Source organism: Cavia porcellus, unplaced genomic scaffold, assembly GCF_034190915.1.
Source record: "Cavia porcellus strain 051 isolate PalLab524CR breed Dunkin Hartley unplaced genomic scaffold, mCavPor4.1 scaffold_31, whole genome shotgun sequence".
NCBI lineage: Eukaryota > Metazoa > Chordata > Mammalia > Rodentia > Caviidae > Cavia > Cavia porcellus.
The window spans coordinates 9,920,319-9,947,813 of NW_026947514.1; the positions used below are offsets into that span (position 1 = coordinate 9,920,319).

General features: G+C 49.6%; 1 protein-coding gene across 3 annotated transcripts in view; it reads left to right on the forward strand.

Annotated features, from left to right (window-relative positions):
• The window catches only part of Slc24a4 (solute carrier family 24 member 4), a 154,100-nt gene that overhangs the window by 110,205 nt on the left and 16,400 nt on the right, over positions 1–27,495 (forward strand). For 2 of the 3 annotated variants that reach the window (XM_063241431.1, XM_023561883.2), the window contains 8 exons: positions 1,216–1,300; positions 2,001–2,104; positions 2,782–2,856; positions 5,901–5,926; positions 7,811–7,864; positions 9,347–9,489; positions 12,042–12,211; positions 12,588–12,792. In XM_063241431.1, the coding sequence (XP_063097501.1) occupies positions 1,216–1,300; positions 2,001–2,104; positions 2,782–2,856; positions 5,901–5,926; positions 7,811–7,864; positions 9,347–9,489; positions 12,042–12,211; positions 12,588–12,792 (862 nt within the window). The remainder of the gene's footprint in view (positions 1–1,215; positions 1,301–2,000; positions 2,105–2,781; positions 2,857–5,900; positions 5,927–7,810; positions 7,865–9,346; positions 9,490–12,041; positions 12,212–12,587; positions 12,793–27,495) is intronic. The other variant, XM_023561884.2, reaches the window with a different exon arrangement.

Here is a 27,495-nt window from a genome sequence, read left to right on the forward strand (position 1 = left end):
AAGGGGATTAATGAGACATCAGAGGACAGGAAGCCAAAGGAAGGGAGGAGGCACCAGTGTTGGGGAGAAGCCCTGGAAGGCTTCAAAGAGGAGATGGTATTAGGTCCAGACTTTAGAAGCAAGAGGGATTTCAGTAAGCAGGGAGGGAGAGAAGGGACTTACAGCCGGAAGGAATGGGCCAGGCAAAGGCCAGGAGGAAGGAGCAGTGTGCGTTCTTCTGAGAGCTGGTGGAGGTGCGTTGGTGGCAGAGGCTGTTCTGCGGGATGCTCCTCTTTGGCAGGGCTCAGGTGTTTGGGCATCTGTACTGGGGATCATTGCTGTGCCCACATCCTGTGTCAAACCCAGACCTCTGACTCAGGGCCCCTTCTTCAGCCTGCTGCTCAGGGAAGAGAGTGTGCTCCAGGCTTCTTTGGTGGCCCCAGCATCCAGGATTGCCCTGGGCCACTTGGGGAGGAGCCCTAAAAGCCTCCAGTCCATATTCTAGATCACAGCGCAGGCCTCATGGCCTCCATGTGGCCTCCCAGAGCACCTGGGCATAGACAAAGAGTCCCCAGCCTTGTCTTGTGCCAGTTCAATCCTGGGGACGGGAGCCCTGGGTCTCTGTGAGTAGCTGGGTGTGAAGCCTGCACCTGGGATGCAAAAACTAGGTGTGTGCCAGGACCCCAGGTCCCATAATACCAGTCTTTTCATATGGTGCCCTGGGGACCAGTGCCACACTGGTGGACTCTTGTTTAGCTAGGGACCAAAGATGACAAAGTCCCTGCCCTCATGGTCCAGCAGGAAAGCAAGTGTGTGCCTCGCATGCCCTCATCCTCTAATCTGTGTTTGAATAAGGGGCGATAAGGCTTGGGGGTTTAGCTCAGAAGCTCAAGCATCTGCCTGGTAAGCACAAGGTCCTGGTACCTAAATAAAATAACAAGAGAGGACAGTAAAAAAGGCCAGTCTCTAATGGGGAGCATCTGGCTCTGGGGGCTGCAGAAAAGGCTTCATCAAGGGAGAGTGAACAGCAGGTAGATGGCTTGGGTAGGGACAGGGGCTTCTGAGTTGAAGGCCCAGGGGTGGGTGGCTTGTGCTCAAGGTTAGGGAGGAGAGGCTGCCCCGCCCCTCCAACCTGGGTCCCACCACGACTTCCTGCATCCCAGCTGCCCAACTGTCCGGGTGTCCTGTCCACTGCCCCATGTCACACTCTCAGGCCTGGGGTCCCTTCTGTTTCAGAAACTTCACCTGAGTGAAGATGTGGCTGGAGCCACGTTCATGGCTGCCGGAAGCTCGACCCCTGAGCTGTTTGCCTCTGTCATTGGTAAGACGCAGGCTAGGGAGAGCCCAGGCTCGGTGCCCAGAACAAGGGGGGCTTTGGTTAGCTCAGAGCCTCGGGCTTCTTGCCTGTAAATCTGGACAGCCAGAGGGACGGACAGTAGATTGGTGGTTTCTCAGGGTGGAGGTGCTAATGGACGTGAGATTTCCTTTGAGGATGATAAGGGTGTTCTAAAATTAGATCCTGATTTTAGTGGCTCGATTCTGTGACTAAGCCCAGGGTTGTACCCTAAAACGGGTGAATTTCATGCCATGGGAATTGCATCTCTAGAACTGTACAAAAACCAGGAGCATCGGAGGAGCCGGTTCCTGAAGGTCCCCCAACCCAGCCAGTTTATGCTTCACATTCATGGTGCTGTGTTGATGCTAAGAAAGACCTGCTTCTCTCAGTGTGGGGAAACTGAGGCATGGATAGGACAGCCATGCAGCCAAGAGTCAATGATTCTCACCTCTGCCCACCTTTTTCTCTCTCGCTCTCTTTATGGCTGTACTGGGGTACAGTACCCAGAGCCCCTGCACCGAGTTACATCTCCAGCCCTTTTTTTTTTCTATTTTGAGACAATCTTGCTAAGTTTCTAAGTTGCCAGGGCTGGGCTATAACTTGCAATCCTCCTGCCTCAGCCTCCCAGAGTGCTATGATTACAGCTCTGTGCCACCACGCCATCTTCCTTTCTTTCCCTTTCTAGGTGTCTTCATCACCCATGGAGACGTCGGGGTGGGGACCATCGTGGGCTCTGCTGTGTTCAACATCCTGTGCATCATTGGAGTGTGTGGACTGTTCGCTGGCCAGGTCAGTGAATGACCTCGTGGCCTGGAGGGGCAGTGCTTATACTGTGTGCAACCAGCCTCTCTGGAAGGTGGGAGGGGACATCCAGCTGAGGTCAGGCCGGTCACTCCATGGCACTGGCTTCCCTCTATGAGCTGGTTTGCTCCTGTGAGAAGTGAAATTGATGTTTCTTCTCCTCCAAAGTCTGGAGGCCTGAGGGGCGTGAGCAGTATCAGTGACTCTGGCCAGTCCCCAAGCTTTCTGGTGGCGACTACACACAGGTGCCACCTGTAACCTTGTCCCCTAGCAATACCAGCCTTGGCCTCCTGCAGACATGAAGTTGGCTTGTTGGTGGTGCCTTGTTCTATAGCCTCAAGAGTTCAGGGAAGGTTAGACTTGACCGCAGGCAGACGCAGGCTTATGGTCAGGCCCTGCCTCGCCTAGTGGGTGGCCGATTGTTCCAAAAGGGACCAGTGGCACCTCTGATCTGCTCCTTATAGCTTCTGAGAAAACATGCTTGGTCATCACCTTGGAGGACCAGGGCAGTTTTACTACTGCTTGAGAACATTATTTGGTTCCATCCTGTTCCACAAAGTATAACAGTGCCCGGGTAGCCTGGGAGGGCCCCGCAGGGCTTGTCCTTCGGGTAGTTACTGCACATGTCCAGCCCAGCCAGTAGCAGCTGCTGCCCTGCTCCGCAGGTGGTCCGTCTGACGTGGTGGGCTGTGTGCCGAGACTCCGTGTACTACACGCTCTCTGTCATCGTGCTCATCGCGGTGAGTTACCCCTCTAGCCCCAGGTATCGGGTTGCCCAGCACCCTGCAAAGGCACCAGACTCTTGCCTGTCTCTGTCCCTAACACCGTAACTGGCACTCAGCTGTGGAGTGTGCTGGCTCTGCCTTGTGGTCTCAGTCGCAAGACCCCATATCCTGCTCTACCTCCACTGTGCCTCCCGTGCCCAAAAACTCATACCTGACATCTTGGTTATCAAACAAATCCAGGAGCCAGCATCATGACACAAAGGCCCTGGAAAGGACAAAGCACGTGCACATGGTCCTTGTGGTGACCTCAAGGACTGTGCTCCTCTGAGTCCCTTTTGATCCCCTTGTAGGCCATTTGCTCTTCTGCCAGACCTCAATCTCAGAAGAGCTCTCTGGGTTCACTGCCACCAAGGGGCAAGACTGGGAAGACAGCTCGGAGTCAGCAAGAGGGCAGCTGGGAGCCAGGCAGGAGCCAGAAAGGGAGAAAAGGCTGAGGAACCCAAATGAGGATCCCTGGGGTCCCTTAGTGTGTGTGTGTGTGGGGGGGTGACATCATAGCACACGACAGTGAAACACACTGCCAAGGAATGTGTCATCCCCAGGGGACCATTTTTGAGCCAAAAGAGCTTTAAAGTGGTGACGGGAAGGCATATGTAGACTTTAGGGTAAGGAATATAACAGTTCTCAACCTCATCAGATATGCGGCCAATTTATATGACACTTAAGCCATGTATTGGTTAGCTAGTGCTGTGTAGTGAATTCCCCCTCCCCCCAAACTTAGCAGTTTAAGACCAGCAGTACTGGGGCAAAAATCTGGGAGTGCCTCAGCAGGGTCCTCCCGGCCAAGATCCCTCACATGGTGCAGTCAAGGCATCTACCCAGAGAGAAGTATCTCAGGGCCCAACGTGGCTGTTGGCTGGCCTCAGGCCATGCCAATCTCACAAGTGAGCCCTCCATCACTTCTCCCCATTCTCTTTGTTAGAGGAAGTCACTGGGTCCAGCCCACATTCAAGGAGGCATGCATATCAGGCAGTGGGGTCAATGAACCATTTTAGGGTTCCTACCACACCCCAAAAATTAAAGTGATAGGCAAAATAGTCTACCAAAAGACAACTTCAAAAATATATATATATGTACCCTCATTGTTTCATAAGGAAGAGTAAACTTAACTTATAGTAAACTAACCCATCTTTCAGTATATAAATGTTTCAGCATGAAGGTGATAGAAGATCCCATGAAGTAACTGTTGCCCCGTACAGTCTCCGAGCCCTTCACCCACAAATGCAGACTGACATCTGCTGAGTCAGCTGACGTCGTGATGTGTTCCCAAAATAATGAATGACCCCTGCTAAAATCCCGAACGGATCAAAGTGCGTTCATCCTTTGCTTTACACGACACTAGCCTTGCGAGCAAAATTCAGTGTTTTCTAAAACTTGATAAAAAGATAATTTGATTTGTAAATTGGAGTCACATTCAAGGTTTAAGTCATTGTCTTTCTGCTGGCTGAATATTTCTCAGGACGTTTAAGACGCGTACCAAATACAGAGAAAATTCATGCAGGAGAATTGTCTCACAGGCCTCACATTGTTTCACACCTCTGTTCTTCAGTCCCTCTAAATGGCATTGGTGCTCCTATGGGTAAAGAGCTAAAACCATCCCTGTAAATGTCCCCAGCCTCCGCCGACACAGTCCAGTCCTTGGTTCTGTTGCGTGTGCCTTCCTCAGAGCCTTGAGTTCTGACTGGGAACTTTCTCAGAAATGCCTGACTTGGTGATTTTCTCAGAAATGACTTCCTGAACCAGCTCCTGTGTGTGCCACCCACTGTGACAATCATGAGAAAGACACAAGGCCAGAAAATGTTCCCTGCCTACCCTGGCATCGTACATTGAGACCCTTGTGTGTCCAAGATCAGATTGATGGGAATAGGCTCCTCCCTACCTTCCTGTCCACAGTGAGTGATGCTGGGGTGGTCGCAGGAGTGCCCCCCACCCACCCAGCTGAAGAAAACATTTATCTGTGCCTTCTGCCGGAGATACTGGGTAGGAGTTGTTGAATGTGTTAATCAGTAGGTTCTCCAGAGAAACAAAACCAGTAAGCAACTAATGGATGGATGGATGGATGGATGGATGGATGGATGGATGGATGGACAGTGAGAGGTTTGTTTGGTACTGGCTCTGGTGATTTTTAAGGTGAGAAGTTCCATGATGCCCTCTGCATGCTAGAGACCTGGGAAGATATGTAGCATGGCCTAGGCCAATGGTGTGAGAACACAGAGGTCTACAGGTACCAGTCCTGGAGTCCAAAGCCCAAGGCCTCTGTAATTCTGAAGTCCAAAGGCAAGAGCAGGAAGGTTCTCCGGCTCCTCGAGAGAGAGAGACAGAGACAGAGGAGACAGAGGGAAAAATCCCAAGTACAGACTCACTTTTCTTCTTCCTGTTGATCTCTCCAGTCCCTCAGCTGATTAGATGGTTGGGGGGAGGTCTTCCTTACTCAGTGCAATCCAAATGCCAGTCTCTTCCAGGATCAGCCTCACAGACATGTCCAGGAATGATACCTACCCACCATTTGGGTGCCCCTCGGGCTAGGCAAGTTGACACCTAAGATTTAATTTTCACAATGAGCACTGACTGCCACTGTCCCCACTGTCACTCCCCTCCAGTAATACAAGCTGGATCTTCCCCTTTGGAATTCCCAAAGGCGTTACCCCACATACACACACTCCTTATGTATAGATACCTTGCTCTTTGAGATTCTTTGGTTTTAGCAGCTCTGTCCCCATAAGGAGCGGAGGCTTCTCTCTGATTAGCACCCAGAAGCAGGGTGGGCTGTAACAAAGCCCAGGCCACTTCTCTTAGGAAGACCCCACTAGGCCAGGGCCACAGTTGCAGCCCACGGCTGGCCTGGTTGCCTGTGGAGGACGGTCACTGAGAAACGGAACAGGATGCTGCTTCCTGCAAAGTGAGGCAGGAGGCTGCTGTGAGCTGGCTGGGTGCTTAGGGGTCTGCATTGTCTTTTATTTGGAATAAATGAGTCTGCTGTTGTTTCTTTTGTCTTCCAGTTTATCTATGATGAAGAAATTGTGTGGTAAGTTTTTAAAGTGTACTTTGCATTGCTTTTGGAGGGGCAGATGTGGGGGAGGGGATTAGTTCCCAGTATCCTCCTTTGTTGAGTTTGCAGAATCATTTGTAGAATCATTTTTATAAACCTAAGCTTGTAACTTAGGAAAGGATGGTCATCCTAAAAAATCTTGGCTTTATCCTTTGAAAATGAGAAAAATCATTTCCCTCTACATTCCTACCCTGCCAAATGCCAAGATTTATCACAGAGCTAAAATGATCACAACACCACAACTGTGGGATTTTGCACAAGGAGGATCCAGTAACACACCTATTTCAGGGACAAAGCTGTGACAGAGGTCAGGACAAGGCAGTGAGTGGACGGGGGGAGTCGTAGGCAGAGAGACCAAACAGCACCGCACCAGACTCCCCTCATGCCTTGTGGGAGAATCAATTGTGGTGAAGTAAAGGGCTATCAAAACCAAAATTGTATTTACTTATTTACTTATTTATTTATTATTAAGCCCAAAGTCTTTTCCCTAAGCTACATCTGCAGTCTTTTTATTGTGAGACAGGGTCTTACTAAGTTGCCCAGGCTGGCCTCAAAGGTATGATCCTTCTGCCTCAGCCTCCCAGAGTGCTGGGATTACAGGCATGTGCCACCACACCTGGTTTCAAAAACCAAATTTTAGGGGCTGGGGATTTAGCTCAGTGGCATAAGCACCTGCCTTGCAAGCAGGCAGTCGTGAGTCCGATCCCCGATACCGATAAAAAGGAAAAAGACAAAACAAAACAAATTTTAGAAGAAAATACACAGACTTACTGGCCATTCCTTTAAAATTATGATACACATGGCTTAACTATGGTTGCTCTGTAATTATTTTACTATAAAATTTTATTTTTCATAGAAGAATGCTTTTGAATATTTTATTGATATTTACTTGAATTACATTAAAATTTTAAAGAGAAAACACAAGAACTCATTTTATGACATCCAAGTGGGAAGTAATTCTGTAAGATACGTAAAGCACAAGCTTCTGAGGACCAGGCTGGTACTGAGCTCCATTCCCAAGCACGTGAATGCATCTTACATCCATATGCATACATTCTGCCTGCTCGTTACCATGATCCAGAGCCTGTAGGTGACCGCTGGTGGGAATTCTCAGTTATGTGCTGTGCACCCAGAGAAACCTGGTTCTGGCCTCATTCTGGCCCCTAACCGACTGTGTGACCAGATAAAGCCTCTCCACCTCGGTTTCAGTTTCCTTAGGTGCAGATAGAGTTGGGTGGTGGCTAGGTGGTCAGCAGGCTCCATGCAAATGAAAGAAGCACTTCCCAAATGATGTTGCCCACGCTGGGCACATCAGGGCTTCCGTATGCATCAGTCAGATGAACAAGGTAGCTCAGGGGCTCAGACACCCTCATCCACGGGGACATTCACAAGAGCAACAGTGCTTTCAGGAAAAGGCCCTGTCACCACCATACTGCACTGAGAACAGCCCAGGAGGCGCCTGTGCCCTGCCCCCCCCGTCCCTGGGAACTTGAGTCCCTTCTGCTGAATGCACAACCTGTCTGGTCCCTGGCCAGAATCTCGAGTGACTGTTGGTTTCCTAAGAGTTCAGTCCCCAACCCCCAGGGCATGGCAGCCCTGGTCCTGCCTTTTCCTAGGTCTCTGGGATGTGGGGGCTTCACCTGGGTCCTGTGTACCCCAGTAGTTGAGAAGGTGGCCCATTACCCTTCTCTCTCTCAGTCACCATGAAGAATCTCACTGGAGAGGCAGCCTCAGGCTGGGGCATCATGCTCATTGACCTGGTCCAGCACTGGGCAGTACAGCCAGGGCAGGGGAGGACATCCAGCCTGCCACCCACCCTGCACCGGTTGGTCCCAAACCATTCTCCCTTGTGTCTTCCAGGTGGGAAGGCCTGGTGCTCATCATCTTGTACGTGTTTTACATTCTGATCATGAAGTAAGTGCCCTCTCCCCTCCAGCCCGGTCCTGCTCCCATCATTGCATAGAGCAGGGGAAGTTCTGTCGGATTCCAAGTCACTTTGGAGCAGCCCCTGTTGTCTGATGCCCTGCTGGGGGCAGCCAGCATGGGGGACAGTTGATCAGACACTCTTCTGGAGGTGCTGTCTACAATCAGATAGGGGAGTCGTGTTAAGTGGCCAATGTGTGCAAAATGATAGCATTCCCTGGATGAGTCACCATCAAGGACCTCTGTCCCACCCCGCTGTGGGCAGCTTCCCCATCTGACAGAATAACCAGTCTTTTTCTGCTGGCTTAGTAAATGTCCTGATCATTCAGTGCCACTCTTCCAAACACCAAGCAGCTTAACTCCTCGGGGCTGCTGCTTTGCCCCGCTGCAGAGGCTCCCACTCATAATCCTGGGGATCATGGACACTGTGTTCTGGGTTGAACCCAAATCATCTCAAAACCCCAAGGAACCTTAGCTAGAGAGAAGAATGCGATTCTGACACATTCCTTCACGTATGGATTGTGTGCGTGGATGAGCGGATGAACCTTGAGGACACCCAGGACAAAGACTACAGGAGCCCATGTACATGTGGTGTCTAGAAGAGTCAAGTTTATAGAATCACACATAGATTAGAGGTCAGAGCAGGCTGGAGGATGGGGGTAAGTGATCAGTGGATGTAGAGTTGCCATTGGGGTGATAAAAATGTCTGGGAAATACTAGTGATGGTTTACAATAGTGTGAGTGTAATTAATCCTGCTTAAGCGTGCACTTACACACGGGTAGTAGTTATACGGGCAATTTTGTTATATATTTTTTCCACCAAACGCCCACAAAACTATTCATGGCCAAATCACATTCTGCCTCCCTTCTCCCTGACAGGTGGGTAATTAAAGGAGGATGATGGCAGTCTGGGGGTTATGAGAATCCTCACAGTTAGATGCTTTCATGAAACTAAAATGGGTGACAAACTGTCACACTGCAAGAGAATTGTCCTCAGTGGTTCCCTCTCTGAATTCCCATCAGTTAGAAGCCTCTTGGGGCATGGTGGTGGTGGCTGTGAATGATGCAGGAGGGCCACCAAGGAGCCCATGTGGACCAGAGTTGCTGCTGGGGACAAGGAGCACAGGCCAGCGATGCCTCCTTTGAGCCTGTCCCTTAAGCTGAGCTGAACTCCTTTTATTAGAACAGACTTGTAAAATACCGTAAGCAGGATTCAGTCATTTCTTGGGCAGAAGGTCTCTGCTCCTCCAGGAAGCCTCATAGCTCAATAGGAGCAGGTGTCCCCAGCCTGTGCATTGTTGTGGGGGTCCTGTTGGGAGACCCCCGTGGTCTCGGTCAAGACCTCCCTGCTTGCCCAGAACCACATGGACTGCACAGAATGGGGTGGAGCACAAGATCCAGTAGATAAATGCCACCCACCTGGTTGGCAGGGACCCTCCTCTGCCCTGACCCCCTGCCTCCCCTGACTTGCAGGTACAATGTGAAGATGCAAGCCTTTTTCACCACCAAACAAAAGAGCATTGCCAATGGCAACCCCGCCAACAGCGAGCTGGAAGATGGTAATGACTTCTATGACAGTAGCTATGATGACCCTTCCGTGCCATTGCTGAGGCAAGGTAAGGCTGAGCAGACAGGAGTGGAGACACTTGTCATGGAAGCCACTTCCTTCCCCCCATGCACACACACACACACGCACGCACGCACACACATACACACACTCCTACAGTGCCGTGCTCTTACCTTTGGTCACACTCATCCCGAATAAGGAAGGAGAATCACAGTTTTGAGGTGTGTGCAGAGCGGTGTTTGTTAGCTGTAAGAAGGCTGGAGCGGGCATGCACCAGGAAAGAGAGTCAGCAGTGCCATCTGTGGGAATTTGCCCGGGGCTAAGAGGCCTTGCCTTTTCTAACGATATTGCCATGGAAACTTCTGGTTGGAGCCAGCATTAGAGTTCTGTCCTCAGCCTCAGCCTCCAGGCAGGTGGCTCTCCAGCCACCACACCAGAAGGAGAGAAAGGACTGCCAGCTGGTGGATTTTTACAGAAACCACTCTTGAGCTGGAGATATAGCTCACAGTAGAGCGTTTGCCTAGTATTCATAAGGCCCTGGGTTCAATCCTAGCACCACAAAATATATATATATATTTTTTTAACACAAGGAACTTATCACTTTGAGTGGTTTCCACATAAAATTTAAAAATAAAAAATTCAATGTCTTGGGAGGAGAAGGGGGAACAAAGCCCTGTCCTTACCTCTCTTGTAAATGCCATTTTGTACTGAAGTGTTCTTAGGATCGTGGAACTCAGCTTACTAGATCACGGTGCTGGCTGGTTTCCAGGTGGCCTTTCTCAGAGCCTGAGTCACCTCATGTCCCACATGTCCCAAGCTGGCCTAGCTCAGAGACCTCACTAGAGGACATGCAGCCCGCCCCAGGCATGACTTGAACAGGAAGGTGAAGAAAACACTCAACCTTGGGCTGAGGTACTAGGAAAACATGCCATTGTTGTGTGACCCTCGTGGCAGCTGTCCTTGGCTTGGACACACCACCTTGTGGTGTCACATGACGGGCGGCACCATCATGGGATGGTGGGATGTCCCAGGAGCAGGTGCCATGGCTCCTGCCTCGCAAGACTCCATCCTTCTGAGCCCATTGGTTCCCAAGCAGCCCCCGTGACAGGGCCGGTTCCACAGAACAGATCCTGGAGCCAGCAGTATTGGTGTCCTCGCCCTCTGAGATGGAGGCCCCAAGCACCCAGGCTCCCTGGGGAAGAAGCCCCCTACTAACACCCTCCTTCAATAACCCCCTGGCGTCTTCGCCACCATCAAGAATGCTGCCCCAGGCTCCACCGCACGCTAATCATCTCTGGCAATCTCTGTCGGCCTCTGTCTCCTTAACTCTCCTCTTCTAAATTGTAAGTAATCTGCTCTCATCCAAGCAATAACACTTGCATTTAAACAATAAATAAACCCACCATGAGCCAGCCCAACAGCGCACGCCTTGTTGGAGGTTAGTGTCCACCTCCACAAATGCATGGGCCTCCTGGCTGGGGCTTCTAACACACACGCCTCCTGTCTGCTGAGCCTTGCTGTTTGGTGGGGGGTGTGCATGTGTGTGCACACGCGTGTGTGTGTGGTGTGCGGTTTACGCATCTTTGTGCCATTAACTCTTGCATGGGTTTGCTCTCTGGACTGTCCCTGGCTACCCTACTACATGGGATCTGGTAAGCAGTGCAGAGGGACAGCCGTGTCTTTCTTCACAGCCCTGTAGAGGGGACATCACTGCCTGCTTCTGTGTGCTGTGTTCATGAGCAATGGTTCAGGGGATCTGGAGGCCAGTGTCAGATCTCCAGGGACACCAGCACTCAGCATGTTTGTGGAGATGGCAAAGAAGGAGGCAGGGCTGAGAGCTTTGTTCTGCTTTGTGAGGAGAAGGAAAGGGTCAGAGAGAACGCAGCTCGCCCTGGAGTGTGAGGTTTATCAAACACAGGGGCTCAGCTCACCGCTCACCCTGCACCCTGGGATTAGCAGGCTCCTCTCCTGGGACTCTGTTGCCCAGTGCAAGGCCTGGGATCCAAATCCTTGACCTCATGGCTGGCATTAAGAAAGCAAGGTTAGAAGCAGTGTTTAGAGGGTGCCCCCAGCCCGTAGCACACGGCTTGCCGGGAGTTTAGACCCAGTGCTGTCCGCTGCTTTCCAGCATTTTGTGCTCCTGGGGACCCTTGTTGATTTGTAAAGTTTCATCTGAGCCCCTGGAAAGAAAGGTTCCACCACAGGAGTGAAAGGTGCTGTCTGATGACAGGTACGCTGCTCTGTGAGGCTTGGGTGAGGAGCAGAAGGACCCTGGCCATCAGCAGGGCTGGCCCAGAGAAGAGAGAGATGGCACCCACTGATGGAGAGGTCGAACGTCATGGGGGCTCCAGTAACTGGTTCTGTGGCAGGAGATGCAGATGTGCTGGGCTCTGTCTGACACGTGGTGCTGCTGTAGGGGCTGCAGAACCAGGGATCCACTTTGGAAAGGGGAAGAGCTGCCAGGCCTCCAGACCTTCAGGTGGCCACCAGCTATGGGTTCCCAACCCTAGATGTTCACAAGACGAGGGGAAGCCAGTGGCCCCAGCTCTCAGGTGCTATCCTCAGAGAGATCAGTACTAATCGTAGCATTGTGCTCCATAGTGAAGGAGAAGCCGCAATACGGCAAAAACCCCGTGGTGATGGTGGATGAGATCATGAGCTCCAGCCCTCCCAAGTTCAGCTTCCCGGAAGCCGGCTTACGCATCATGATCACCAATAAATTTGGGCCCAGGACTCGACTACGGATGGCCAGCAGGATCATAATTAACGAGGTGAGTCCTCAGCAAAGGAAGAGCAAATGGCCAGGATAGTCCTGGCTTGTCAGGACTCTTCCTCTCATCATTCTCCCTGCACCCACTTCAGACATTTTCACCCAGGAAGTAAACAGAAGTCATTTCCCAGCACAAACGCCTAGATGCATGGCTTCTTTGGTCATGCAAACTAAAGCCACGATCCCGATACTGCCCCATGCTCACCAAACTGGCTCACATTAAAAGGCCCAACCGTAGCAAATGCCAAGGAGGATGAGAAACCACCACCGAGGGCTGGCTCTAGACACCTGTAAGAAAGAGAGGTGCGTGAGGAGCAGGGTGACTGTGGGACGCTGTCTCAGCGGCCTTGGTGTCCGCCTTGCCCCTGTCCCTGCAGCGGCAGAGACTGATCAACTCGGCGAACAGTGTGAGCAGCAAGCCGCTTCAGAACGGGAGGCACGAGAGCATGGAGAACGGGAATGTTCCCGGGGAGAACCCTGAGGACCCCCAGCAGGACCAAGAGCAGCAGCCGCCACCGCAGCCACCACCCCCTGAGCCAGAGGCGGTGGAGACCGTCTTCCTGTCCCCCTTCTCCGTGCCAGGTAAGTTCGTGGGGCTGCTGGGGACCCAGGCGTCAGTAACCCTCCCTCCTCACTTGCAGTTGGACCTGTGGGCCCAGTGTCATTGGCTCCTTGTGGACCTCATCTTTTCTTCTCCCTCTTAATGTGCTCTATTGAAGTCACACCAGCCCCCGTGCTGCCTTGCTAGATATCAGCAGTACTCCTGCTCAGGGCCTTTGCACTGCCCTTCTCTGGAATGCACTTCCCCCATTATGCATGTGGCTTCACCTTCATGCTCTTCTTAAATGTCACTGTGGTGTTCCTGGATGCCATTATGTAAAGCACTTTATATTCTCCTTTCATGTCCTCCCCCACTAACGGCAGCTGTACAGAGGCAGGCATCCCCGTCCCCCGTGCCTGCATACAGCAGGTGCTTGGCGGATATCAGTGAGTGAATGAGCTCAGGACTTCCCAGTGGAGAAGATCCGGAACCCAAGGGGTCCTCCGCAGTCCTAGACAGGAAACAGAGATCTTCTCCGGATCCCCTGTTGAAAGGGTCCCACTCTCAGGGGTTCTTTCCCGGTGTCCACATACCAAAAGGCAACAGAATTCCAAAACTTTCAAATCCCAAATGTGATTTGGGATTCAGAAAAGAAGCCAGTGTTCAGCATCAAGGTCTTGAGGGATGCGGCTGCTCTGCCCCTCACCCTGGCCTTGTGGGGGAGCTCCTGGCTCTACGTGGACAGCGTGGGCCACCAGGCTGGGTCCTGCTGCTGTCCTTTGGGGTTACTGGCTTCTCTGGAGCTGTCAGGGACACTGAGAGTGGAGGGGTCATCTTCTTCTCCAGACGCTGGTTCCCCAGGTGTTGAGTGGGCCGTTTGGACACATGGATGAGGGAGGAGCTCCACAGGGCAGGGTCCTGGCTGGGCAGCACGTCCCCCAGGAGAGCCACTCCTGAAGACATTGGACTGAGACATCCCAAGTAGTCACAGGTCTGGCCCCAGGCTGTGGGTTCCACCAGTGCCCCTCACAGCCTGAGTGGTCCTGACATCAGCCCAGTTCCTCCCCTGTGTCCGAATGGGGCTGAGTAAAGGGACTTGGGACCTAACAGAGGTCACCAAAGGAGTGTCAGTTCCTTGGGACAAGGAGAACAATGCTAGCAGGGCCACCTCAGAAACAACTGAGGCAGTCAGTGGGTGAAGAGTACCCTGTGGGGATTTGTGTGTGTGTTCTCCAGCTCTGCATCCCATTGTGCAGACATGGGGCCCAATGGAACACGGCCACCACCCACCACAGTCACCCTGGTCCCACGCTGTCATGGCCAGGAATCTGCAAGAAAACCAGAGAAGGGGTCAGCTCCTGCTCTGCACAGTGAACAGGTAGAAGGATGCCTTTCAGTTTCCTTCCAGCCTGGAGTGTGGCACCAGTGGATAAAGAGACGCCCCAGACCAGCCCCCGATCCCCACGTCCTTGTCCCAGGATCTGGTGCTTCTCAGGAACAGGCTGTAGGTCTATGGGCTACAGAATGCAACTGTCTTGCGAGGGTGGGGACCTGATGGCCCTGGTCCTCCTGCTCCCAGGCTCTCTGCTCCAGGGACTCCTCCTCTGAGGCCGCCCTTCCTGCAGTGGGCCTCTTCCTCCCCAGCGCCAAGCCTCTGGGGTGGTCCCCTGGGCCCTGTCCTAATCGAGCCAAGTGCAGTGAGCTTCCTTCCTGCCCTCGGGAACAGGCCTGGGTTCCTGTGTCACAGGGACAGCTCCCTTTGTCCTGCTGATGTGTTTCTAGGGTTGCCCTTGGAAACCACAACTCACTTCCTCCTCTTCCCTAGTCCTGTGGGCAGAGCAGGAGGTGAGAACAGAGTTGGGCGGCTGCTGTTTCAGGGTGTACAGCAGCCAGGAGAAATTGGAGCAGCCTAGGCAGTGGTTTACAGGAAGTTAGAGCGAGCCAGTGAGCCCTCGTGCCCAGAGAAAAGTCCCCACACCCAGCCGGGCCCTCCCCTACCTGCTTTTTTGGGCTCATTTCTGGTTATGGATTCACGATGGCGGAGGGATGCAGGGTGGCTCTGAGCGTGCTCCATCATCTGATGGAATCTTGGGCCCACCAGGGTTTCCAGAAGTTGGGAATGAAGCTTCCCAGGAAAAAGGAGCTTTGTCCCCCATGAAATCATGGACTGTACCCCCAGCTCTGCCTCTGGGCTCAGTTTGGGAAAGCCCCTGACACAAGCTGCTGTTTGTGGGTGTCTGACGGTCCAGGATGTCCTGTGAGTCCGTGGAGGCCTCACCTTGACCCTTCCATGTGATGTTTCTCTCCTGCTCCTTAGGGAAAGGAAATCACACTGGGCTCACCAGGATGCTGACCTTCCTGCCTGCTATTGTTACAGCAGCCAGTATCAACCAGGGACCTGCCGAGTCCCAGGACAGGACAAAACAGACTGTTCTTACAGAGCTCTGTGTCAGCCAGTTGAGATTGTGATTACAGAATAGTCTAGGCAGGTGGGTTAGCGATGGAATTTATTTTCTCATACCTCTGGAGGCTGAACGTCTGAGATTAGGTGCCTGCGTGGTCAGGTTCTGCTGAGGGCCTCTTCCTGGCTTCCTCCTGCGGCTTTTCTTCAGGGTACACCCCTGGAGACAGAGCTAGCGAGATCTCTCCCACTTCTCTCCGTATAAGGATTAGGACCCCACTCCTATGACCCCACTGAACCTTAACTCCTTCTTGAAAGGCCCATCTCCAAAGATGGTCACTTGAGGGATTAGGGCTTAGCATACCCTAGGGAAGCAGTCACAGTTCAGGAGCTTTGAGGGTTGCTGGTTGTTTTCCCCTGTTTGAAGAATTACACGTGTGTTCACTCCCTGAAGTCTCAGAATAACATGAGGTGAGATAATGATTATGTTCATTTTACAGAAGAAAAAAGAAAGCACAGAGCTGTTGGGTGGCTTTCCCCTGGTCACCCAGTAACTGGAAAGAAATTTCCACCGGAGCGGCCCGTGCTAGTCCGTGCCCTGCCTCTGCATGCTTTGCACCTCCGTTTAATCCTCACAGTCAGCTTGTGAGGGAGTACAGCCATCATCCTCACTTCACAGAAGGGAAACTGAGGCTCAGAGAGGCTGTGGGACTTCCCAGCTCACACAGCCAGCACATGGGAAGCCAGTCTTCACCCTGTACTTGCTGGACTATGGCTTTCTGGACTGGCTGGTCCAGCAGGGAGCAGAGTCCCAGACTATGGGCCCCAGGGCTGTCACATAGTGGGCTTGAGGCTTTGGAGAAGTCCCCTCCCCTGTGACGCAGTTCAGTTGGCCTCATTGGAGAAGTTGAAGTCCAGCCCTGGGAGCTCTTGGGACAAGAGCAGGACCTAAAACTAACCAAAAGCTCACTCTGGGCTGGGTGGGGTGACTTACGTGTGGTGCCCTATTCAGTCCTTATGACGACCTTGGGAGGTAGGGACCAGTGTTTTTCCCGCCTCACACCCAGGGTTGTCCCATGTCATAAAGGGGGAGGGGGCACGCTTGGATTTGCACACTGGTATTCTGACCTCAGAGTTGCGTGGGGGACAACATCGTTACCCATCACGTGCATTCCTTTGGTCCTCCGTCCATCAGAGCTGTGAGGAAGTTGATTGCCTCTGTCCAGGATGCCAGTGTCTCCCGGCTTGCACACAGGTACCCATCTGTGATGACTCCGATGTGATGTGTTGAGTTGGGCTGACGGTCCACAGGCTGTCTTGAGGACTTGGACAGGACCGCTCACCCTTCTCTTCCTGTATTATTATAAAACCCGGAACTCAAGTCAGGAGATGTCCTTCTCCCCCTTCAGTCCTCGGTCCTCCAAGGCTTCTGAGAGCCTTGCTGGTGGGGAGGAGCTTGCTTCCTCCAAACCCAGTAACTGGGTACTGCAAAAATGGAACTTTGCACAGCTCCGTGTACCGTTCTTTCCTCTCAGCTGGAAAAACCATAGAGAAACTGCACGTGCTGTGGCCCACTGACCCGTGGGGTTCCAAGCCTGGCTCTGTCTGGCCCCAGCCCCAGAGTCACACAGCACTTCGGGTAAAAACGACCTTGTTTTTGCCTCAGTGGTGGCAGCTGCCTCTGATCGCACAGTTCACCCTCTGCATTGTAAGCTGAGGTCGGTGTTTCAAAGATGTGCCCTTGCGGGTTACTCTGTACCACTGAGGTGTCAGTGCACAGACCGTACGAACAACCGCTGGCTGAGCGTTTTTATTGCTTGATATAACAGCTTTATTGGGATGTAATTCACTTCTAGTACCATTAATACCTTTAACCATTCATACCTTTCTGTGCTGGTGTGTGGCCTAACATGCAAGAGGTCCTGGCTCCATCCCGAGTACTCTAAAACAGAGAAGCTGTAAAGTCCACAATTCCGTGGCTTTTCATGTATTCACAGGTTCTGCAGCCATCACCACAAACGATTTTAGGATGTTTTTATTCCCTTCAAAACTCCCATAGCCATTAGCAGTTCCTCCCTTTTCCTTCCCTGCCCCTTCCTAGGCCCTGGTAACTACTAAGCTGCTTCCTGTCTCTTGGAATTTATCCATTCTGAATATTTCGTATAAATGAAATCATGCAGAATATGTCCCTTTGCGGCTGCTGATTTCATTTAGTATGATGGTTTCAGTGTTGCAGTAGGTACTGATACTTTTTTAAAGTATCCCATTAGATAAATAATGCTACATTTGATTCATTTTTCGGTTGATTGGAAATTTGGGTTGTTTCCACTTTTTAGCTTTTGAAAGAGCTAATGGGGCATTGTGTAGAGGGAGACTCAGAATTTTTTATCTCAACGAAAGCAAGATTTCACCAAGTTCTCTGGCGCTAGCAGTCTCTGAATACCAGAGTTAAAAGGAATCTTGGGAATTTTTAAGCTAAGCCTCCTTATAGGCTGGAGTGGGAAACTGAAATGGGAGGAGAGAAGCCCAGGAGCTTGCCAAAGTGCATTCCCAAGCAGACAGACAGAGCCAGGCCATCTGTCCTGGAAACTGCTCCATGAGGCCCCTCCGCCAGGCCAGGGCAGCACCTGCTGGGCTCATGCAGGACCATGTGTGCTGGGGACCCTGAGGCCTCTTGGATGACGGTGACAGAAGCCACATTGCTCCCTTCCACTAAAAGGAGGAATTAGAAATAAGCCTCAGGGTGTGTTGTCTCGGGGAGCAAAGCCAGCATCCTCACCACCCTGCCTGGTAAAGCGGCCCAAACCTCACCTCACAGAAAGGCAACTCACCTCACCTCGGTTCTGCCTTTCCAATGAAAGAAGCTGCTTTGAATCCAAACATTCAAATCTGGGAAGCTTTGCATTTAGCTTTACTTGCAGCCTCTGCAGGCCCCCAGGAGGTTGCAGTGGGGTGCTAGGGGCCAGCTCAGTCTCTGTGGAGTGGAGTGAAGTTGAGAGAAAGCTGTAAAGCCTCTTAGCAGATCAGAGACCAGAGCCGAGGACCAATAGGGACCCAGGTGGCAGCTGGAGCCCCTTAGTGATGCTGCAGAAGAAGAAGCTGTCTCTGCTCCATCTGCAGCATCGGCTGAGCATCCTCTGTCAGTGCATCAGGTCTGCAGCCAGCCCTGCTGGGGGTGATGGGGGTTCCAGGAAGCCCCACATCAGTGAATAGGCGCCATAGTCAGGGCTGGTACCAAGGTCAGCCAGCCCCCAACATGTCACCCTCCGATCAGTTCCTCTGTTGACTTTGGCCAAGAGGATGCAGTACTGGGCTGGAACGCCCACACTGGCATGGAAGGGGCCGCAGGAAGGAAGGCCAGGGGGAGGCCAGCTGCCTGGTCAGTGGGTCCAGTACACAGCAGATCTGGAGGGCCCTCCCAGCCTGCCAAGGGAGTGAGCCCCAGGGCCTGCTGGTGGGGTAGGAATCAGCAAGCACTGAGGTCCCTCAGTGTCCCCAGGACTTACAAATTCAAAGCAAGGCCTCAAGGCAGGACACTGTGCTCTGAGTGGTTAGCTTTCTTTCAGCTGCCCCGCTCCTCAGGGTAAGAGCAGCGACAGTTATTGGTGCCACAGTGGGGAATGACAGGCCAGGACTACTCTCTGTGCCACAGCCTTGAGGTCCCCATAGTGGGGTGTGACCGGCAGACCAGCCAAGGATGCCTCCTTCCAGAGGCCTCTGTGCCTAGCGGTGAGGGAGTATTTCCAAGGGTCCCGTTCTATCCAGCCATGCTGCGCATGGACCCTCAGCGGTCCGGCTCTGACCTTGCTGATATCACGGCAGGTCAGGCTGGCCTCCCTGCTGCCCCAGGCCTCAGGGTGCCTGCGTGGTTGCACTGCAGAGCTTGACCTTGTCTGCTTCCTACTGGAGCAGGTGGAAGTTACCGAGTCAGCATCAGAAGGCTCTGGAATCTGAGAGCCTACTCGCACAGGTGCAGCCACGCGTCCCCCGTGACAGCTCCTGTCCAGACTCACACTGGCACCGTGCAGCGGAGGCTCTCATTAGCCCAAAATCTTTCAGCTGGGGAAACAGAGGTATGGAGAGGCTAACTACATTCTCACACTGGGGTACGTCAGAGCTGGGATTCAAACCTGGCAACCTAGATGATCACAAAGGCAGTCAATTCAGTCGATCTAAAATTCAAGATACAACAAAAATGTAAAGAAAAGAATTAAAGATTATGCTAAAGTTCATTGTCCCAAGGATTAAGAGACTGGGAAAACTCACGTAGTTCTCTTCAAGAGGATTTTTCTAACCCAAGTGTGATGGTACACGTCTGTTATCCCAGCACTCTGGGAGTCTGAAGCAGAAGGATCACAAGTTTGAGCCCAGGCTGGGGAATTTAGCAACTTAGCAAGACCCTATCTGAAAGTTTAAAATTTTTTTTAATTAGACCAATCAGTTGGATTTTTCATTTGAGATGAAAACTGTATGATAAAAGGCTATAATCTGACAGTCAGCAGGTGTTAGTAGAGGCCCTTCCAAGGCCCAGGGACTGTGGGCCTTAAAGGCAGAGACACAGAACAGCATCGAGGACTTCGACCATGAGAGCAAATGTGTGGCATGCGTGCCGTCGCAGGCACTCAGAGGCTTGTCTTCAATGACGTCACGAGTTGTGTAAGTGTTTATTTTTTCCTAAGCTAAAACCTCAGTATTTGGATTTAATTACAGTGTTGGCACTTTGTAGTACGTGCATGGGTTTTTGGGCACTCGTCTCTAAAATGTTCACTGTCACCACTTAGACTGTGAAAGAATTGCATTCAGGACATGCTATTACCCTCACCACCTCAGATGCTTGAATTTCACTTAGCTGTGAAATATGGACCTCCTGCCCCCAAAACCTGATATGAAAAGCAAAGAGTTTTTGCTAAAATAGCCTCTGTGGAGTGAGCCACAAATGTTGGGCAGGGGCGAGGTGACATTCATTAACCCAGCTATGACAGCGCTCCATTCCATCTGCACCTTCCTCCTGCCTCCCGAGAGCCAGCCCAGCTCAGGAGCTGGGGCACCAGGGTGTGTGTGTGGCCTTGCCACTAACTTCCGGTTGGCTTTGAGCTGTTTGTTAGCTTTCATGGGGCTTGTTTTTCCTCTTTATAAAATAGAGCTTACCAAGTGGAATTTATTCCACAAATGCAGGGTTGGATCAACATATGAAAATCTATCAGTGTTATACATCATGTTCATAAGGAACAAAGCCACATAGTTATCTCAATAGACACAGGGAAAGCTTTAGACAAAACACAACCTTTTCTAATTAATTTTTTAAAAATCAATAAATTGGAGTAGAAATAGACTTCCTCAGCCTGATGAAAGTCGTCAGTGAAAACCTACCATTAACATCATACTTAACAATGAAAGACTGAAAGCTTTCCCTCCATCAGGACCGAAGCAACAATATCACCCTTTCTGTTCAGCATTGTGCTGGAGTCTCTAGGCAGGGCAACCAGGCAGAAAAAATTTAAAAAGTTAAAGGCATTCAGACTGCCAAAGAAAATGTAAAACTTCTGTAGTGTCTGATGACATAATCTTAAACGTATGGAAATTCTAAGGAACGTACACATACAATAGAATTATTAAAATTTAAAGATACAATAGAATTATTGAAGTTAAAGATACAAGAGAAGAGCAATACACAATATACAAAACTCACTTTTATTTCTATACATTACCAGTTTGAAAATTAAATTAAGAAATTTTACTTACAATTGCACCAAAAAGAGTAAAACATTTAGGAACAAGATTAATAAAAGTAATATAAAACTTGCATACTTGAAACTAAAATGTTGAAAGAAATTAAGAGGGTAAATAAATGGAAAGATATCCAGTGTCCATTAATTGGAAGAGGTCCCCAAATTGATGTATTTATTTGTGCAATCCCTATCAAAACACAGGTTGGATTTTGTCAGGAGCTTATATGGAAATGCAGGGACCCGGGTTAGATTAACAAACTTGCTAAAGAACCAAATTGGATGATTCCAATTTCCTGACTTCAAAACCCAGCACAAAAAAAAACAATAATCAAAACTGTTTGAAAGCCAGGTATGGCCATGCATTCTTGTAAGCATTTGGGATTGCAGCAAGTTCAAAGCCACCCTGGGCTACACAGTGAGTTTAATCCCAGCCCAAACTACACAGTGAAAAGCTGTCTCAAAAAACAAGTAACAACAACAAACAAACAAAACTGTCTGCATAGCACAAGCATAGACATGTGGGTTAATGAAATAGAATTGAAAGTCTTGAAATATACATGCATTTCAGATTGATTGATTTTTTTCTTAAACTACCAAGACAATTCAGTGGGGCAAAGGATACTCCTTTCAACAAACGGTACAAAGACAACTGAAAAGCCATATTATTTTTCTTAAAAAATGAAATTGACTCTCCTGCTCCATAAAACAAAAATCAGCTCAGTATGAAAAATGTAATAGCTTAAATGTAACACCCTAAATGTGGTCGCTTAAAATAGAAAAACCCTTAAAAGAAAACATATGTGTAGAATTCATGGCTTTTAATCACAAAACAGATTCTTAATTGCCACCAAGAAACAAGCAACAAAAGAAATAAAAGCCAAGCACAGCGGTACATGTCTGTGATCCCAGGCGCTTGGGACACTGAGACAGATCGTAAGTTTGAGGCCAGCCTGGGCACAAGGGAGGAAAGAAGGGAGAGAGACCAGAAAGAAGACAGAAAGGAAAGAAAGAGGAAGAAAGGGAGTGTGGAGAAAAGTCGTAAGAGACATAAATTACACAACCAAAACTGAAGATTTTGGTGATTCCTAGGACACATGCTAGAACGTGAAAAAAATGCACAAAATGGGAAAAATGTTTATAATTTATATATCTGTTAAATCAGCATCTAGAATATAGATATGGGGTAGGTCTTACGATTCAGCTATAAGCCAATTTGAAAACGGATGAAGGGTTTAGTAGACATTTCTCCTAACGTGTAAATGCTAGTTAGAGACTCAAGATAGAGACTCATGAGCTAGCACTTCACACACCCTGTGGAATGACGATACTCAGAAATGATAAACAATAACCAGTAATGGCCAGGAGGTGGGAAAATAAGAATCTTCATGCGTTGCTAATAGGAAAATAGTACCTCAAAGAAAGTAACCAGTTAGCACATGACCCAGCAATGCCACTCCTGGTCATGTATCACAGAGAACTGGGAACTGTGTCCTCGCAGACCTTTCTGTTCCAGTGTTCATAACAACACTGTTTGTCACTGCCAAAAAGTGGAAACAACTTCAGTATCCACTAAGGGACGAGTAGGAAGCTAATATGGTACATCCAGGCCTGGGGATGCAGCTCAGTGGTAGAATGCTTGCCTGGCATGTGTGTGTGAGGCTCTGTGTTTAACCTCCAATATTGCACACACACACACACACACACACACACACACAAATTCTGTATATGCAGATATTTTTCAGCTAATAAAAGGAATAAAATACTGATACGTGTTACAATCTGAATTGAACTTTAGAAATATTATGCTAAATGAAAGAAACCAGGCACAAAAGGTTGAAAGCCTGTACCATGTGATCCCATTTATATGCCCAGGAAAGTCAAATCTACCAGTACAGACAGAAACAGAAGACAGAAGCTACAAGGGTGGGTGAGTGAATTCTAACGGGCACTGGGTCTCTATTGGTGGCGAGGGAAATTATCTAGGATTTTATATTGTTGATGGTTACCTAACTTTTGCTTGTACTAAGAATTACCAAACTGTACAGTGCAAATGAGTGGATTTTATATGACGGTAATTATATCTCAATTGTTTTCAAATAGGGTTAATTGAGAGCCATGGTTTTCAAAGTATGATCTGGAGCCTGGCACTCTCACTAGCCCTGGGAACTTGTTAGGAATGCAAAGCCAAGCACTCTGAGAGATTAAGGCAGGAGGATCACAAAAGTCAGCTCAGCCTGAGCAACTTAGTGAGATCTTGCCTCAAAATAAAAGAGCTGGGGAATGAGAGGGTCCTGGGTTGTGTCTTGAAAGAAAGAAAAGAAGGAAGAAAAGAAAGAGAGAAAATAAAAGAAGCAAATTCTCGTGCCAGGCATGGTGGTATACCCCTATAATCCCAGCCACTTGGGAGGCTGAGACAGGAGGAACTTGAGATTCAAGTTCCTCCTGTGCCAGCCTGTCTGTATCTTTCTCTCTGCCTCCCTCCCTCCCTTTCCCTCTCTCTGGCTCTCCGGCTAGTGTATCTCTTTTTTAAGAGTGCAAATCCTCAGACACTCCTTCCAGACCTGCCACATCATCAGCCCGAGGATCTAACCTCTCCACAAAACATTGCCTTCCTCTCCAGGCTCAGGAGCAATGCTCTAGAGATATATTCTCCAGGTGGTGGGGACGCTCCTAGCTCCAGGGCCCATGGAAATCTGTATCAGCCAATGACACACACCCCCACATACCGCTGCCTTGATTGGAGTGTCTAATTAGTTAACTGTCCCAATTAATCTGAAGTTTCCATCAGCAACTGCATCTGTTCATACTTTGTCCCTCCAGTATGATTAGCCATCTGTCTTGTTCCAGCTCGTTTTAAGGACTTTTTGTCACATAATTAAATTGTAATGTTCTGCTTCAGAAGGGAAACTGGAAAGCTTGGTGGAAGAGACGCCAGCAGCCGCCCCTCTCCTCTTCTCCCCACTGCGTCTGCACAGCAGTCAGCGTCTGTGATGAGTGTTTCTCCCCCATGTGGCACCTAAAGGGCTGGAGGGGACCAGGGAGGGCTTTCAGGTGCATGGGTGGTGGAGGTGTCTCTTGCAGTGGACATTGTCACATCCCTGTGGCCTCTGCAAACTCTTTATCACATCAGGCATGAGTTAGTCTAGGCTTTTCTTGGGTTAGGGACCCAGTCAGGTGGCAGTAAGTGACCTGAGCACTCATCTCAGCAGGACTGAGCATGGGACGTGGACAAGGTCACAAGACTCTGCTGTTTGGCTTCTTCCTCTGCCATCTTGCAAAGATGCTTCCATCCCATTGGGTCATCCAAAAGATGGTGCCAGTGAGTGGAGGATTGTGTTCTCCATGGAACAGAAAAACTCAAGTGGCAGAACCTGAAACTCAAGGCATTTGTTTTTCTCATATGATAAGTCGTGTGACGGGACACCTGTGGCTCCAGCTGCAGGTTGGATTTCTGTGGTCTGTCTTCAGCACGTAGCTGTGGCTTCCAGGGTTTAGTGTGTCCGTGTCTCTTCACCTTGGTCCTGTGATTCTCTGAGTTTCCATTTCAGGAGTCTTTCCTGATGCTGTTCTGGCCTCCTGGCGGACGTTTAGGAGACACCTGACTGCACCCAGGTAGCACATCCAGGTCCTTGGCAGGGAGTGTATTTCCAAACAGTGATTCTCACATGATTCTTTGTGGTTAGGATTGTGTCTTTCTCAGCTGATCTCTTCTGTGTCTTGTCCTCACATCTCAGGGAGCCTTTGTAGCTTTGCATGCATTTAATTAGCGCCCAGTTCTGCCATGAGTCAGGGATTAGACGGGAGCTCTGTTGTCCCACAATTATGGAAGGATCCACCAGTCCCCGGCTGTGGGGGGCTGGCAGTGTAGCCACAAAACTAAAAGCCCCCAAGGTAAACACTGATGGCTTCACCTGGAACCAGGTCTGTATAAATTGTGCTGCCTCCACAATAATGGTGAGACATGCTGTTTAGTGAGATTCTTTTGTGGCACTGACAAATACAGTACTGTCATGTCCCCACACCTCCAGCAGACCCCAGCAGCATGCCCCCACCTCCATTTCAAGGCAGGAAAGTAAGCTCGGGGGAACAGCTGGCCCAGTGCCCACAGCTGATGACTTGCCTCGACTTGAACCCCTGATCACCCCTGATCTACTTCGTCATGGCTGGTCTCACCCTTGACCTTGGATCACTGAATTTCACCATTTAGAGCAATTAGGTAACAAAGCAGTCATTAAAATGCCAAATTTCACAGGACAATGTATCACCTCTTGCTAATCCACTGCTAGACAAATGTAGGAGGCCCCAAGAGCCATTGCCAGATGTTTTGGCACCCAACCAGGAGAGGTGGAGAGGTGTGTAGAGTCTGTTCATTTGTTAGTTAAAAGTGGCAAGGCCAGAGCTGTAGTAATTCCTAAATATTTTTAAAATGCAAGGGGTTTGTAGGAGGGAAAGGTTGCCATGGGCTGGCTGGGGTCAGGGCTTTGCCGCAGAACTAAAACAATGTGGAAGAAACAAAGGGGGCCAAGAGAGGGCGCCACCCATGAATGTGTCTGTACCTTGGCCATGACCCCAGTCATAAATAATCTGCACACGGACACGTGTGCACACATGCTTATCTGTGGGAAGGAAGCAGGTTTCATGCACTAACATTTACCTTTCGCTGTGTGGAGTGGCTGTAATCTTTTCTGTCTTTTTTTGAGACAGTGATAGTTGCCATCCACTTCCTTAATTTCTCAGTCCCCTGGTGGATCTCAGCCCACGGTGAGGAGCTCGGCTGTGGAAGGGGTCCCTTGGAGGAATTTTTCTGGGAAACGGGGCAAGACGTGATTCTGGCCACATGGGTGGGGCTAAGCTGGTGGTGGATGTCAAAACCGGATGCAAAACCCATACCAGGCAAAAAGACAGTTGATGCCATTCGCTGACTGTGATGTGAGAAACTCTCCATCCTGTTGCCTTTGTGTGTATCTGTGAAGGGCTTCCTTGGTTTGCAGAGTCCAGGGCCACATTCCCCAGATTGAATGCTTCCCCTTTGTGCAGAGGTTCCAGACATGCTCTTGGAACTCCTCTGGGTGGAGCTGGGATGTGGACTGGCAAGGGGACACCTTGGGAATTTGGACAAACCAGTGAGGCAGAAAACTATTCTACCTTTGGGCAGGTCTTACAAGGTCCAGAAAGATCCAGGACGACGGGCGTTGTTTAGGTACAGAGTCTGGGATACACACAGAGACCGATTTGCAGATTGCTAGCTAACCGTATTCTCTTGGCTCATTATAAGCAGATTGATTTTTTTCTTACTAAATGCACTTTTAATTATTTAGGAAGATTTAAAAAAAGCACAGATGTACAGAACTAAAACAGCTAGTGCCAGCCTACGCTGCAACTTTAAAAATTCATATACCATAAAATCTACCCTCGTAAATGGTACAATCCAGTGTTTTTCTTGATACGTTCATACTTAATGCAATCTGATCAATATATATTTCCAAAACATTTTTTTTAGCCTAAAAGGAATCCTCATGCCCAGCAGCAGTGACCCCAAATCCCCTTCATCTTTGCATCCTGTGAGCACCCCTGATCTACTGTCTGCCTCTGTGAATTTGCTTGTTCTGGGCATTTTGTATAAATAGAATCAGATTTTTAAAGAACAAAATCTGACTTTTACTGATACTCTGTATTCTATTTCATTTATTTCTACCATGATCTTTCCTTCTTTCTGCTTTTTTCTTTTACTTGCATTCTTTTTCTTTTTTCAAGAAGTTTAAGTCACTGACTTGAAATCTGTCCCTTTTTAATACAGGCATTTACACTCACACATTTCTCTCTAAGCCTCCTTTTCACGGCATCCCGTAAGTTTCAGTAGGTTGCGTTTTTGCTTCCATCTCCAAGTGTTTTCTGATTTCCCTGGTGATTTCTTCTTGACCTGTAAGTCATTGAGAAGCCTGCTATTTAACGCCCACATATTTGTGATCCTTCCAGTTCTCCTTCTGTTGTTGATTTCTAATTTCATTCCACTGGGGTTAGATAACATACTTTGCGTAATGTCAGTCCTTTGAAATGCAAAGGATCTTGTTTTATGGCCTAACGTATGGCCCGTCCTGGAGAACGTTCTGTGTACACTTGAGAAGACTGTGTCTTAATGTGATTCATCAGATTTTCGGAGTCCTCCTGAGCACACATTCTCTGAGTTTCCTCCTGCCCGCTTCCCTCCCTCGTCGCCTGCTGTAACCCCCTCATGTGAGCTGGAGAACACCCTCAGCTCTCTAAAATCCCAGTTACCTTTCTTCATTCTTTTTACCTTTCTGTTCCTCAAACTAGAGCGTTTAAAATGACCTACCTTCAAGGTTGTCAGTTTTTTCTTCTGCCTATTGAACCCTTCTTATGAATCGTCTGTTTTAGCTATTATTTGTCTTAATTCCAGGATTTCTGCTTGTTTTGTTGTGTTTTGATTTTTTGGTACCAGGAATCGAACCCAGGGCCTTGTGCTTGCCAGGCAGGTGCTGTGCCACTGAGCTACATCCCCGGCCTCTCTACTTGTTTTTTTGAAATCACTTTTATTTTTATTGATTTTTTTGGGTGAGATATCATTCTCATACTTCTGTTTTATAGACATTAAA